A 16,582-nucleotide genomic window follows, 5' to 3' on the forward strand; every position below is an offset into this window, starting at 1 on the left:
GTACATCCACACACAGGGGTGTTGATTCTCTTGTTCTTTGGAAGTCCTTTCCCAGGTTTGGGGGTACTTCCTTTCAAGCAAGAGAGTGCAAGCCTCCGTATCAGTGGTTCGTAAACATGACGTCACAAGGGATTTGTAACCAATAACAAAGTACCAATATTTAGGAATCACTTTTTGTTTAAGTATGAATTAGATTGTCTTCAAAGAATTAACTATACATAGACTAATGTCACCCCACTCAGCTGCATTAAGATCCCCTTCATGAGTTGGGGAGAAGAGGGCACGGCCTTTCCTGACTGGAAGTTGCTAATCAATGCTTGGCAAAAGTTGGAAGTGTCTCACACGTGGGAACACCTCCCATGTTGTGTGTGTTGCAACAGAAGAGAGACTGAGAAAAGTTGCTTTGAAGTCGCATGCCCTGGCTTACTTCAAAACACAAGTACAAACAGTCCTCATGTTTTCTGCTTTGGTGAGGGCCCATTAGTCAAGGATCAGAATGGTCTCGAGGCATTGGCCAAAAGGCCTTGGCCAGAGAAACCTTAACATTGTGGGCCTGACTTGCATCTGTCACTTGTTATTTTACTCTGGAAATGCAAATACATGACAAGTCTCAAATTAAGAGGCTGTTGCTATATGCAAGGCAGTGGTTGCTTTTTAAGAAAGAGAAAGTGGCTAAAAGACCACTGTCTTTGAGTGTCCCCTCTCTAGGTAGATGGCAGTGCTGTCAAAAGTGAATTAAGAAAAAAAGTAAAGGGACTTCCCTGGGGGCGCAGTGGTTAAGAATCCACCTGCCAATGTAGGGGACACGGGTTCGAGCCCTGGTCCAGGAAGATCCCACATGCCGTGGAGCAACTAAACCCGTGTACCACAACTACCGAGCCTGCGCTCTAGAGCCCGTGAGCCACAACTACTGAGCCCACGTGCCGCAACTACTGAAGCCCACGTGCCTAGAGCCTGTGCTCCACAACAAGAGAAGCCACAGCAATGAGAAGCCCGCGCAGCGCAAGGAAGAGTAGCCCTCGCTCGCCACAACTAGAGAAAGCCCGAGCACAGCAATGAAGACGCCATGCATCCAAAAATAAATGTTTATAAAAAATTTTTTAAAAAAAGGATGTTCTTTAAAAAAAAATGGTAAAGAAAGACTGTTACCTTTGAACATCTATTCAATAAGAGTGTCGTTACGTATGACCACAGCAGGGTGTGTGGTGAGTAATTATTTCCTTAGTAAATTCAGATTGTTATTTATGACCAGCCCCTAGGAAATGCAAGTGTATCTTAAACAGTCTTTGATCATGGTTTCACCTTTGTTTGGGTTGAAAAATAAATTTGAAAATCCTGACTCTGAAATGGATTGGTTTTAAATTTCTTTGGACTACTTTAGAAAAACATTCAGAAAAGGGATTCCAGTTTACTGGTGAATCGAAGTGAGTTTAGGTTGTGTCAATTTTCCTGATGGTTTTGATTGAACTTAATGACTTAGTCTGTAACTGAGTAACCCTTTAAATCAAACCCAGCCTGTAATAAGTGAACCAAATTTAAATCCTTAAACCAACTATGGATGTAGAACAATCTTTAAGTTTATGAAACAAAGCACACTTCATTTTACTAAGGACACATGAAACTGAAATCGAGAACTCAATAAAATCTAGAAAGCAAAAAATAACTATTGCAGGTGCTAATAACTTACATTGATTTTGCAAATGAAAATCTATCTACCTCTAAGAAAATGGTGTCAGAATTTAGGGTACTGTAGACCAGGGATGAGAAAACTTTTTCTGTAACGGGCCAAATAGTAAATATCTTAGGCTTTGCAGGCCATATGGTCTCCATCACAACTACTTAATTCTGAAATTATAGTGCAAAAGCAGCCATAGACAATATGTAAACAAATATGTGTGGTTGTGTTCCAATAAAACTTTATTCATGGACACTAAAATTTGTATTTCATGTAATTTTCACATATTATGAAACACTTTTGATATTTTTCAACCATTTAAAAATTTAAAAACCATTCTTAGCTCATAGGCCAAACAAACAGGCAGTGGGCCAGATTTAGCTCACAAACCGTAGTTTGCTGACCCCTGTCTTAGCCTAATGAAGCATGAGCTGTAAGAGTAGGCAGGGAACTTCCAGACACATGAAGAATGTCAGTGGATCATTCGCCCTTCAATAAAGAGTAGCTATTGAACATAACATCACCTATGTACTCTCCTTGACAAAAAAGTTTACCCTGAGTTGAATGAGAAAACTGAACACATCCAGACTGTGGGTCATTCTATAAAACTGGACTGGGTTCTTCAGAAATGTCAGTTATGAACAACCAAAGAAAGAAAGAATAAAAGCACAGGGAAACTGTTCAAGATTAAAAAGATAGGAAAACTAAAAGCAATGTGTGACCTTTGCTTGGATCCTGGGTTAAAGCAAAAAAACAACTGTAAAAGGACACTATTGGGGCATTTGGAGAAATTCATTTGAGTATGTATTATCAGGTATTATTGTATCAATGTTAAGTTTCTTGGGTGTGAGAATGGTGTTGTGGACTTGTAGAATAATGCCCTGCTCTTAGGTGATACGTGCCGCAGCATTTACAGGTCTGCAATTTAATTTCAAATGGTTTGATCACACAAAAGTGTGTGTGTGTGTGTGTGTGTGTGTGTGTGTGTGTGTGTGTGTGGAGATGAAACAAATGTGGTAAAATATTAGGATTAAATAAATCTGAGTGATGAGTATGCAAATATTACTGTATTACTCATTCAACTTTTATAGGCCTGAAAATATTCAAAATAAAAATTGGACAAAGAATATATAGAAAAAAGAGACGGCTGTAAATTTAGTTGGTTCAAGTTAGAAAAATTTGAAAGATAAGAATTATATGGTACTTGAAAAATTAAGTATTTGTTAAAATTCTAAAAATAATACCAATTCCATTTAGAAATTAAAACAATCTGACTTATAAGAAACAGCTGGATCATTTCAGTGTGTTCTGATATTTTCATCTAATTTGTTCCCAGGAAAATTACAGCATGGGTAAAACCTGAGTTGGGCTAATCAAACACAACAAAGTTATTAAACTAAGCTTCTCAAAAGCCCTGAAATTAGATTGTTCTGTTGTTGCATAAAATGCATATTTATTCAGTGACCAGAAATCTGAAATATATTTTTTCTGCAATTAAAACTTACAAATACAAAAACCACTTCTAGTAGTCAAATCCAGGTAATTCTGCATATTGTTTGCTCACTAGATTTTTGAAAATGTAGGGAAACATAGGAAACAAAAAAAATGAGTCCTCTTTTAATTTGGAGAAATTACCCTATTCGAGGACATGAAAGGTACTTTCACAAAAAAACTGTAAACCCTTTGTAGGCAGAAACCGTGTGTTAGTTGCCTTTGTATCTCTAACGCCAAACACATTGCCTCACACACGTAGCCAGTCAATGAATGAATGTTGTTGAATGACTGGATGAATAAATGGAGTGGGGGGACCCTGCTTTATATGGAAACAGGTTAGGTTCAGATTTGACGTAAGGAAAGGATTCATCATGACTCCGGCACTGGACTGGGCCACTGAAGGAAGTAATGAATTCTTATTTATTTACTTATTTATTTATTTATTGAAATTTACAATAATAGAATAAACATATATCTTGGATATATTTTGAGAGAAAACTTACCACTTAAATGTCCGGATATTTTTCTACATGTATGATGGGCAAGACAGTTCCTCAGTTTCAAGGATACTGTCTCTTAACATTCAGTCAGGTTTAAATGGATCTGAAAATCATGACAAATGAAGGGTGGTGGAGGGAACCGAAGAACAGAAATCACAGCAGCTGGGAGAGGATGACTAACCGGTCTCTCTCTTCAGGGTAGCCAGGAAAAAGGAGCAGAAATACTCTGAGCGGCTCATCAGGACAGAACTAGGACCATTGAGCAAAACTAAAGGCGAGGGGAAAGCAGAACTATGCAGATTTTAGCAACCTAAGAAATAACTTTCTAACAAAGAGACGCATCCAACGGCGGGACAGCTTGCCTTGACAGACAATGAACCACTGTCACTGAAAGTGTGTAGGCAGAGTTGGTACGACCGTTTTCAAGGCTGCCTGGTGGGGGGCAGGGGTGTCGTGCCTACCTAGAGTGAAGGAGTGAGGCTATTCCATCACTTCCAGCCTGAAAAAGCACTGTTCAATAAACCGGAAAGTCATGCTACAAATTTGGTGTCAATACTAAGCAGATAATTAAAAAACACATATTTCCCATACCTCAAAGTCTTCAATGAGCACACAACAGGTAAACAGAACATCTCGGTCAGTTTGCTCTTCAAATGTTTTACCAATAGACTTAAACTTGGCATTGCTAATTACTACGCAAGGAAAATTTAGGTTGTCTCAGTATGTAAAGTAATACCGTACCTCAACGGAGCTCCAGAATGCTCTTAGGTATTTCAGAGACTCCAGGATTTGTTCCTTCTCTATGGTCTGGCTGCTAACCCTGTGTACTCTGTGACAATCTCGAGCCTAGCTTATTTTCTACAGCTGCCCCCTAACGAGGCATTTACCTCTAATCTCTTTCCCCTGTGTTGAATACTGCAGCTAGATGTCTGCCTAAAACCCCTTTTGAACAAATTGCTACCCATTAAAAAGCCTAGAATGATTCATCAATTTAGAAATATGTATGGAAAAGATTAGAAGAGGCATAACAATACAAATAGTTATTAAGTGGCAGAACTATAGGCTATTATTTTTTAAATGTTCTTGGTGTGGTACTATTAAAGTTCTAATAATAAGTAAAATCAGGTGCAAAACAAAGACGATACAAAGTTTCCTTACTACTTAGCATATTACATACAAAAGCTCCAACCTAACATTTTAAAAGACCTTTCATTAAGTCTCACAATTTACTGTTTCTCCTTCTATCCCTGCAATAAAGCTGCACTATTTTCTACTGTCAAACTTCCGGCTCTCTTTTAACCCTTTTTTTCCTCGTCCTTCATCGCTGTTTCTGTCTTTGTGCCTCTTTCACTGCTTTCTTCTCTTCCTCATGTACAGGACAACTACTGAATCTCACTGCGTGTTCACCCCGTCCATAATGTAGGTAAGCCTCCTGAGGGCAGGGCTTTTGTTTGTTCATCATTGCATCCCCTGCATCTAGAACAATGCCTTGCAGGTAAAAGATGTTAATGAATTATCAGTTGAATGAATGATTGTCATTACTGTGACTCTCTGAATCTACATTGTTTCTTTTTGAAATTTGATATAAACTGATGATATATTGTATGGTTTTATATTGCGTTTCATCATTTTTCTAATTGTTTATAAGTGTTTTAGTGTAGGTTTCTCAAAATGAATAGATAAATGTCATCCATATTACCTAATTCAATACTTCAATTCAGCAAATGTTTATTCAGTACCTACTATGTGTCAGGCACTTTAGTAGGTATTAGGATATAAATTCAAAACTACATTTAACAAGAGCAATAAAGACTAAATGGAATATTTCTTAGCTAATTTCTTTTACACAAAATAAATACACCTGAAATTTATAGTCTAAATCAAAAAATAATCAACTTTTTTATACTTCTCTACCATCTTTCCATCAAACCCATTCAAAATAATTATATAAAATAAATACAAGATATACTAGGTATCCTGAAACCCAACACTAAACCATTAATGATAAGTAGAAATAAAATATCTAGGATAAATTTTTATTGGCTTAGGGGAACCGGCATTTAATCATTTGCGTTCCAAGATCTTTATAGTTACCAGAAAGATTTTGGAAATTGTGACAGGATCATGTGTAGTTTAAGTAATTTTAAGTCTCTTATACAATATGGATATTTTGGAAGCTGCTACATGTCACATTTTTCCAGAACCAGATGCAATAATTTGGTAAAGAACACAGGTAGAAGAGATCACTAATTTTCCTTTTCCCCCAATAAACTATGTTTATTATGCCAATTTTAATTACCATGCAATCTAATGGATTTAAGGCTTATATTTTCCACATCACTAGACATCACAAAAATGAAAGCATTTTATACTGTCATTATACATCAGTGTTTGTACTTGGTTATACATATATACAGAAATTATTCACACATCTTAACCTTGCTATTTCCTCCTTTCAAACCAACATAATTTTACCGTGAAAGCAGCTTTTTAATAAATGGTATAAGAAATACAGCAAGGCACACTTTTTTAAAAAACTTTTTTCTCATTGCCACCTCAAGAAGCATAAAAAACAAAAATGTTGTACATAATTTAATAGTAGAATGTCACCAGTTTATAATATACAACACCATATAGTTGTTTCCTGAAGTGCTGCATAGATTATTATTTTTAAAAGGAAATAAATAAAATGGTGCTTTTAAAAGTTGCTTAATTTTGAAAGAAGGGCCAGTGTTTCTTCCCTATGCTGCAATCAAATCAAATGTTGGCCTTTTACATAAACCTCTTTCCATGAACATAGGCATCATACCATAAAAAAATCCAGACTGAAATGTGAAATTGGTCAAGTACCAGCGGGGGGTGGGGGGGGGGTCATTCCAGACAGGTGAATTTAATGGACCATCAATTTGGTGAACTCCAGAATTTTAGAGAGTAGATGGGGAGGGGAGAAGGCAAACTGAAAAGTCTCTCTGGAGAGGTGGGGCCGGTAGAGGTAGCTTGGGACAGGAATCCATGGGAGTACAAGCAGCTTTGCTGAACTTCAAAGACAGCCACCTAAAGAGAACCAGTGCACACATCCAGATCACAAGGCTCATGTGGACAACCGCATTCGGAAGAAAGATTCATCTTGGGAGAGGTCAATGTAACAAATGGCAGTGACACGATGGAACCAGAGACCAGCCCAGGGCGGAAATATGAGGCCACCCCTGAGTTGCAGCCAGGCTTACCTACAAGAAACACAAAAGTGACAAGAAAAGATTTCAGAAGTGTCTGTTTCATTTGCAAAACTGAGCCCCTTTGAAGAACAATGAAGGCTGCCATTTAGAGCTACTTGCTAATGTTCTGAAATAAAAGGATACATAAAATATACTGATTTTAGTGATTTTAATAGCCCAAATGTTTCAGAATCAATGTGAAATATATATATATATTTTAAAAAGACATAGTTTTAAAGAAAAGAAAAATCATCAAGTTTGATCTTTTCTCTGGATCTCACCTATTCTTTTGCTTGTGAACTCAGTTTTGAACACTCAAGAAGCCTCAAATCAATATGAAAATGTGAGGCTGCCAATGCCAAGTGATGCAGAAAAGTATCAACAGTGATTCACAAACTGGGAGCCTTGACCCTCGGGTTTAACCTTTCCTTCAATCACTATATGTGTGACAGTGGAATTGAACAATTCCATTATTTTATAATGTGGAAATATTCATAACTGTGATAATCCCAAATGCTTCAGTCTCTTGCCTATAAAAGGATTCAACTGGGGCTTCTAGCTCAAATAGGAATGCATTTCATTTAAAGCACAGACAGCATTGTGCAAATGAGAATGATTCAATTATTTCTGTACATCTGATGGCTCAGATACAAATTTGTTACAAACTCAATTGGTTCTTCATATTTCTGAGTAGCTAAAAGCAACCTGTCGAGTGTGAGGAACAATTAAATTCCAGGTTTAGGCAATGCAGGGTACAATTACGTTAGGTCCTCTGACCAGCTCTCAAATATAGCAAGGCTTTTGCTTGTATGGGTTTAAACTGAGTTCTGAAGTCTGATGTCTGATGTCAGGTTGCTTTACTGTCCTTCTAGAAGTAAATGTTCTCATTCTTTCTGTCTTGCTGTCTCTTTCTCTATAATCTTGCGACCCGTTTAAGAGCCCGAAAAACTTGAGCAAATGTGGTTTGGCTGGAGCCACAGGATGTTGGGGAGAGTAGGCAAATTATCAAAAACAGGGAGACAGACAGGAACAGATGGGACGAAATTTGGTACAGTAAAATGACGCAGTAACTCAAGAAAGCATGGTGCATTGTTCAAATGCTGAGGACACGACTCATTTGAAATCTGGCCACTGAGTAGGAAATCCTTAGGTGAGGCAAATACGGTCTCACTAAATGATGGTATTTAAATTCCTCTGCATAATCAAGACTTTCAACTTGGCCCACGTGGAAAGGGGCAGGACAAACTGGTTGAGACAAAGATCTGGGCTGTGTGTGTGTGTGCGCGCGCACGCGTGTGCCCATGTGTGTGTGTGCCCACGTGTGTGTGTGCCCGTGTGTGTGTGTGAGAGAGAGAGAGAGATGGGTGATGCCCAATAAAATCTTTGTTATTTGGCATGGCAGGGCTCATTATTCAGAAGTGCTAGATAATTAGAAAACACTTCACATCCACCAAGACCTTGATTTATTAAAGTGATTTTAAAGGTAAATATGCTAAGATTACACCTATGTTGTTTAGTGAAAAATTAATACTCTATCACCAAGAGTAGTTTCTTAAACTTGCTTGGTCAGCTTTGGGTCACGTTAAACACTTAATGTCAATCCAATTAATAGAATAAGAATGTGTTGTGTACGTGAGAAACGTTTGCTTTTACAGCTTTCCCAGTTTGTAAAAACTGAGCGGCAGCACTTTTTACTGTGTATGTGAGCATGTACGAATACAAGTGATTGCCTAAAATCTAAAATCTATAGGCCAACTCTTTGCAGACCAATAAAGTAGGAAAGGCAATAGAGCTAAGAAGTTCTGAAGGAACTATATACATCCTAAGTAAATACAGTACCCCCACACACTAAAACAAGCCCGAAGAGCAGAGCAAACCGAAAGGAAAAACAGTGTATACACTGGCTGAATGTGATGAGTTCAATTTTTGTACCACAGGATTTATCCAGCCTGAAGTTTACGGTTAAATCATTCACCAAAGATCAGAGGCTTATGATGAGGATTATGAAGAAATAACTATCAGAATACAGCAAAAAGATGAGTGCAAAGTACATCTCTTAGGCAGGTCCTAGGAGGCTCCCCAGAAAAACATTATATGCTTCCTCAAAATTAGGCAGAAATATCTGGATGTATCCAGTTACCTTTCCTTTGATGTGATTTGCTGTAACTGACCTATTTTTGTAGAAACATGACACATATATGAAAATAGTGAAAAGCACAGCAGTGTACCCGGAAAGCAGTGCAAATGCATACTGTGTTAGATCGTGTTAAAATTTCTCAGTTTCAGTGGGTTTTTAATTAGAACACAGTAAATGAAAAACGTGTTCCAAAAATTTTGAAAAAAAAAGTTTGTTACTGTTGCAGACTGTAACTGCTATTCTAAGTTATAGCTCTTCTAGAAGGCATTGCAATAATTTCATCATCTGAGAACTTATTTCTGGGGAAAAAAAGCAAACTGAATTTGGTGAACGTTATTTTCCTGATAAAAAGAGCACCCCAACTGATGGTTTTCAAATGGCTTAAAAAAGTAGAGCTTTTTCTTATAGGAAGAACAATGACAACAGTTAAGCTTTTATAGACATGAAACCTCTTATTTACCAAATAATTTTACTATGTATTCCTGACATTTAACACAGAAGGCATGTCAGCATTTTGAGATAAAATAACTTGTCCTGGTTGGTAGTATTTTAACAATATGTAAATATTTACACCAGGTACCCAGTGTTAATGACTGGTGAAAAGTTTAGGCATCCAGATGTTTGTCTACATGATACTGGAAAAACTGAATAGGCCCAGTAAATATGGCTACCTAAATGGCCTTAGGCTGATAACAAGTCACTGGGGGGCGATGTGAGTTCTGCAGAAGTAAAATCAGGCTGCTTCTCCTATTGCCTGAGATCAGCCAGGCATCGAACCACAGGGTCCCACAAAATATTGCTAAATGGAAAGTGGGCTGGCTTATAGTTTTACACTGTGCATGCCTGTAAAATGTGAGGATTACACAGATCCATCGGCATATTCCCATCCCTGAGTCTAAAGATGGAGCTGTGAGTCATTACATTTCATTCCAATTCTATATCTGTGTAGGGGAGAGAAGAAATCCCCGGAGCATCAAAAAGGGAGGAGTGCACCCCATAGGCTTCTCCAGTGCCAGAGCTTCTTGAGACCAGATCTCAGCATGACTGGTGACTTGAGGGTCCCAGTCACATGATGTCGTGCTCAGAGTGGTGTTGCTTTCAAGCCTTGATCCCCTTTCAGAAAACAGAAATCAGCCAGGCTCTACCGGCCCTTTTGCGGAGGTTAGCAGAGCCGGCGGTACAATTGGTTCTAATAGAACTTGTTTTGAAGCAGCTTATGGAATCGGAGCTGTTCTTCCTTAATGGTCAGTTTTACAGCATACTGATAGAGAATGTGGTTATAGGGTGGACATGTTTCACAGAAAATACATTTCTCTCTCTCCTACTTTTGTTCTCCCTTGCAACCAATTGTAAATAGAGTCTGAAACACAGCAGATTAGTTGAGCTATATTAGTAAGTAGGATGCTTTTCTTCAATTTTGCATACTGAGTTTATTTTTAGGGTATATATATGGTATAGATTCCCCCCCTCACTCCCCATTTCTAGCAGCTCTACACAGAATCACACATTTTAATGAGCTGAGGGCACAGGTGTTACAGGAAAAAAAGTAATGATGTTTGCCATTCATCTTTCAAATTAAATAATGTGTTTTTAAATAGTAACTTTTTTCATAATACATTATGGGAACAACATTTATCTGTCACATTTTAAAAGATGTATTTGTAATAAATGTAAATTACTTTTAGAAAATCAGTAATTAGGCTCATCAAAAAATAAACAATCTGCCACAAAAAAGATAATCTTTAGCATAGTTAAGTGTAATAACTGTTATTTGAATAAGTTAACAAATTAGGGTAGATTGCTTCTGTAATTCATTTCCTATAGCACGAGTTTAGGTTACTGCATTAAGCTTCTGGAGTACGGGTGGAGACGGCATTCAGTACCTCACACTTCGGTGAAATACAACTCTCACATTCAAAAACTGAAATCTTCTTCTTTAAACTTGATTGAGAAAGTATATTCATCATTGGGGCTTAGAAACGGGAAGTAACAGAATTTTTGTGTCACTTTTAGAGCTGTATCATCATATCAGAATTATCAATCAATAGCTGTCTTCTTAAACATGAAGAGTAGAATGACTTTCTCAAAAAAATTGGATGGAAATCAGCCTGTCACCTTCAGGCAAAATTCAAAAATTCTGTTCTTATCAAAACACCATTAACTTGTCACGTATTCTCTCCGCATTTGCTTTCTGAGCCCGTTCTCAGTCTCTGTGTGGATAAATAAAAGCCTCTTCTTTAACATCAACTTTCCCCTCCTATTTGAATCCTCAGACTTGGTCATGATTAGGAGCTGTGACAGCACAGCCTTCCACCGGGGAAGCAAATGTGATGATAGTTACATTAGACAGAAGCGTAAAAGGAAGGCTCAGATCAGGAGATGCAGCCTTTAACCTAATCATTGTTCATCTCCAGGCACTGAAGGAAGCGGGCATCTCTGTGCACGGAAGCTGAAGCGGGGAGCACTGTCACCGTGCATGCATTCTGATCAGAGGGTATAATTGCAATTTTCAGAACCTTTTTTCCTCCCTTAATGGAAGAATTTGAGGCCCTACATTATTTTACTTCCTCAAATTTTTTATTCTTCTTGCCATAACGATGTAATAAAGGTAATGTTGCTAAAAATGTCAATTGTGACTGTTTTCTCCCCCTTTTGCTTCATAGTTACTTGCATTGTTGGGAGTATTTCTTTCATCTAAATGTCTTATTCAGGTAAATATCTGCCATGAACAGCTATCCTGACTAGTCTTTTCTCCTATCATAGCTTTGTTGATTAAAATTCACATTTTAAGTATGTATATATTAAATATATGTTAAAATAGATCATATATATATATATTAAAACATGAGGACTATACGCACCTTTCAATGAGATGATTTTCATGCTTGGAGAGGGTTACATTCTACCTATGCATGTTTCTATGTCGTTCTTCATGAAGGTTCAGAAGATTTTCTTCACAGGTTAAAGTTTTGGGGTTGGGATGCAATGCAGCCGTGTCTTTTGGCTGCTTTGCCTTCGAGGAGAATCCAGGAACTCTAGACTGGGCTGAAGAAGCGTCATGTTCTTCTGGCCTTCCAGACTCACCTGAGTTTTCTGAACTCTCCTTTTCACTGCTCAGCCTTGAAGGAGTAGTTAACTCTGAGCTTTCTCCATAGACATTAGAAGCTTGGGGTAAACCATCCACTTCCTTTCCTACATCACCTCTTTTTGGAGGGGGAGGACCTGAAAGAGCCATCACGTCTGCAGCATCGACGAGGAGAGAAGCATCACTGAACTTGGAAGAGCCTGCTGCTGCTTGCAGTGGCACCGGAGCTTCACTGGGAACTGCAGGTTCATTTGGAAGAGCACTGGAGAAACAGGACTGGTATTCATCAGGGTCCTCCTCAACACAGGCCTCGAAGAAGCATTCGGTGTCTTCCTTGTCTTCTGAGCCAGAGTCGGTCATGTCCGGTGGCAGTGGAGTGTTGCTCTTCTCTTCTATGTAATTGGTGACCTCCCCGCAATCACTGTCATGAGATGAGAGAGATAAGTATGAATAAAAGTCCCCCTTTCTCAGCTGGATGGGCCGGTGAGAATGTTCCAACACCTTCTCCTTGATTTGACTTAATGAAGTAGGAGCAGCTGCCTCATTTTCAGGTTGAGATTTACATTTTAGGGCTGTTGAAGCCATGTCAATGATTTCCTTAACAAAGTCGTGCACTGAACAATCTTCAGCATCTTTTTGATGGAAAACATCTGGGTCACAGTTGCAACAGGAAACGTTGTCACTGATAGAAACGGTTTCCTCTGTTTCGCTTTGTTCAAGTGCTAGGCAGCAACGAGCAGATTTTCCAGCCATATTTGGTGCATCATTAGATGAAGATTTCAGTACCTCAGAGTCCTGTCTATTGATAACACCGGTTTCTGAAGGCAGTTCTGGACAAGACTTCTCAGTGGGAGTAGAAGCAGCACTTTGATTTTCAAAATGGTGGTGATTTTGACATTTCTTTGGAACATGTCTAACCATCTGGGGAACAAATTCCTTTCCAGCAATATTTGAATCATCTGAGCTATCCATAAATGCTCTGCACTTACACTGCTCACTCTCTGAAATCCTTTTCCCGGTTGAACCAAGATTTTCTGATTCCTTTGAAATCTCATTCAGTTTGTCCTTCTGCCTTTCTGGAATACTTTCAATATTGCCATTTTCCATGTCTGCCACATATGGATCTTTATTAACTTCGAAAATATTTTTCTTATTTTCACCCTTTGTCCCTAACTCACAGGTGTGGGGTAAATTCTTACTATTTCCATTATTTTCGGAGAGATGTTTTATGGAGCCATTAAGAAGGGCCTCAATGTTCAGGGTGTCAGAGGAATTGTTCATCTCACTACTACTTACATCCTTACTGCCCTTTATTTCATCACTGAGATTACACCTTCTCTTATCTCTTGTCAAGGAAAACTTCGGTCTAATCCAGGTCTGCAGCTCATTCTTTATATAGTCCAGCCCTGACATCAAGTTGCACTCTTCATAAATTTCATCATCTGTTGCAATACTGGAGTCGTCATCCTCATCTTTGATGCACAGTTCTTCTTCTGTCAAGGTGAGCGTCGAGCTGGAGAGGAGGTCACTATCATCTTCATCATCAGTGCAGGCAGAGGTGCAAGAGACATTCACGATCATGCTGACATTGACATCACTTTCATCGGCCACTGAACGAGGCAGGCGCTTCCTGAATGATGCATTTGATTCCGGGATCTTGCTCTTGTGTAACACGATATCCTCTGAGCAAAGAGAGAGCTCATCACTGCTGCTAAGTTCTGTAAGAGATGCTGGCGAGTCTTCATTGATAGAAGATGCTATGTCCAATGACAGTTGGCCAGGAAAAGACATCTTTTGGGAACAGCTATGAAGAGTGATATCGGAAACACTTCGCTTTATCTTTTGCTCCGAAGGGCTCTGGATATTCTCCAAACGATTCAGGAGATCTAATGTTCTTTTACTCAGTTCACCAACTGAGCCACTGCTCACGCTTATGTCCCCAGAGCTGTGACAGCTAAAAAGATCTTCATTGCTTTTATAGGATGTCAACCAACTTTCTAAAGAAGTGCTTCGCTGGAGGCTGTCACTGCCATTTTTAAAGATGCCCAATGCGAATAAATCACCCCCTGGAGAAAGAGACTCAATAGAGGAACTATGAGATAAAAGGGAGAGCTGTTTGGCATTCTGCATGCCACTGAAGGTCTTCTCTACATCACCACTTTTATATGAATTGCGATCCATTTCATGAGATGCACTTGCCAAAATCCTTTCATGGGGAGGTGCATCTGGTTGTAACTCTGTAGCCTGATGTTTAGATTTGCAGGATTTTTTATCAAAATAAAAACCATGAAGCAGGGGATCCTCCACATGTGCTTTTTCACTTTGTGACTGTTTCATTATCATTGGTAATTTGAGTTTTGAGCCTTGGAGGTATGAGTAATCATAAAATGTAAACACATCATGTTTTCCTTGTAATTCTTCTCCCAAACAATCAGGGGTATGTTTGGTAACACTGTTTAAATCTCCAACTTTTCCATTTACACAACCGCCTGGTGAAATGGATAACTGAGAGCTATTTGGAAGCTGAATTTGTTCCTCCTCATCTTTAAACTTTTGCTTTAACACGTTAACTGCATCTCCCATTTGTGGGTCCAGATGTTCAGTTTCAGGGTGACTTGGGGACCCATCCACCACATTGTGCAAGCACATTTCAGAGTTGGTAGTGGTTTCAGTGTCTCCTTCACTGACAATTCCACTCTCACTGCCTGAATTCTGACTCATGTCTCCTCCGTGGCATGGGCAGGGCTTCACCAAATTGGAACCCCCTAGAAGATCCGGCAAAGATTTGGCAGATGAAAATGAAGAGTCTTTACTGAGACTCTTAGTTAAAACACTAGACTGTGTCATGCTAGTGAAGGTCGGACTGTTTTTCAGGAATGGGATGTGGTTGTCTTCATAGAGCTCAACATTGTGGAGGCTGTATACTTGGTAAATGTGTGGACTGGACGGGGCAGTGACACTCGATGTACACTGAGATGCCCCGTGGTCACCTGCCTCTTCTTCATAACCAGGGTCCTCACTACCTGTCTCTTCAAGCTTTAAGGAAGGCAAGACAGGTTGGGATTCTTGATCAAGGTCATTCGATTCTTCATTCAAACTAATTAACTTGTTACTTATGTCAGTTTCATCCCATTCCAGGGCATCCTCACTTGTCCCATTTAGGTCCATCAAGCCAGGATCAATCACATTCAAAGTCTCCTGTGTAGGAGAAGTGAAAAAAAAGAAGAATTAGGGAACACAAGCATGAAAATTTTATCCATTCAAAATCTCTTGGAAGAGTCAGGAAAGAAATTTGCCCCAAGCATGAATTTGAAAGATAGCATAATTATCAGCTCTACTCCTCTCTGGAATAACATCCAAAATTATTGAAAAATGCTTTTCTATCAACAGTAATTTTTCACTGAGGGCAACAGCATAGATTAAAATGTAAGATTATTACAGTCAAATTGTAATATATGGAATTAGCCATTTCCCATGGATTCTTCTATCAATACATTTTTAACCTTGGATTGGGTGAAGATAAAACTGTCAGGTAAATAAAGGTAAAAAGAGTATAGCTTATGACATCTTTTAGGGAATATTCACTCTGATATTATCTCAGTTCTGGAGTTCATAATGGAGTACTATCTTCAGCCACATATGGTGAACCCCCTCCTGCTTCTATTCCTGGGCTCTCCACTTGAAGCAGCTTCTGCCTGGGAAAAGAGAATAGAGTTGTATCTACCTGTAGAGCCATTCACAGGCCAGAGGCTCTCACGTGTCTATCTTTTCCACTGTCTTCCCTTTCAGCATTCTTCTTCTTCAGAATTTGGCTCTGTTCCCAATCAGACCCAAGATGAGCAACCTCCGACTGGTTTCCGTACCTACATCTTTCTGGACCTTGCGTCTCGGGCCCCCAGTGCTGCAGGGCAGCTTCTTAATCACAGTTCTCTCAGTCCCTCTCTTCCCCAGTCCCTCTCTATGACAGAGATTCCACTTTGATCCTTGTTAACTTCTCTCACTATTGCCTCCTTATTTCTAACAGGCACTAACCTCCCGCTCCAGCCCACCTGCAGCCCTACAATAACAACTATCTGAGGACTTCCTGACTCCAAGGATGAAGCAGCCCAGATTCTCTTATGCTGCTCTCTGCCTGCACAGTTGGGACCTTGATCTTTCCTTGGACTTCTTGATTTTAACCCTGCTTGGTGGAGCTTGACACATTCTGGGACATAGAAGCTGAATGGGCTCCTGGACTCTGTATTCCTCCACCATCCTCACTTGCTGGCCAGCTGTCTGGATTCATGCTAGAGCCAAGAGAGGTGATATAGGTACTGCAGGCCCTGACAGGCTCACCTACAAACAGAAACAAACGGAACCCTGCGGTTCAGCTTATGCTTATGCAGGGTAACCAGGTGGACGAACAGGATTCTAAACGATGCAGAGCGGCTCAAGTGCTGACCTGCTGCTAACCAGCTGCATGGCCTCGGGCAAGTT

The 16,582-nt window shown here is 39.3% G+C and overlaps 1 protein-coding gene across 1 annotated transcript in view; it reads right to left on the bottom strand.

Moving 5' to 3' along the window:
• Window positions 1–6,039: 6,039 nt before the first annotated feature.
• The window catches only part of AKAP6 (A-kinase anchoring protein 6), a 496,794-nt gene continuing 486,251 nt past the window's right edge, over window positions 6,040–16,582 (bottom strand). The window contains exons 13-14 of the mRNA XM_065872063.1: window positions 11,883–15,304; window positions 6,040–6,896 (exon numbers count right to left, since the gene is read on the bottom strand). Coding sequence (XP_065728135.1) covers window positions 11,924–15,304 — 3,381 coding nt within the window. The 3' untranslated portion in view covers window positions 6,040–6,896; window positions 11,883–11,923. The remainder of the gene's footprint in view (window positions 6,897–11,882; window positions 15,305–16,582) is intronic.

Source organism: Phocoena phocoena, chromosome 2 (assembly GCF_963924675.1).
Source record: "Phocoena phocoena chromosome 2, mPhoPho1.1, whole genome shotgun sequence".
Classification (NCBI taxonomy): Eukaryota; Metazoa; Chordata; class Mammalia; order Artiodactyla; family Phocoenidae; genus Phocoena; species Phocoena phocoena.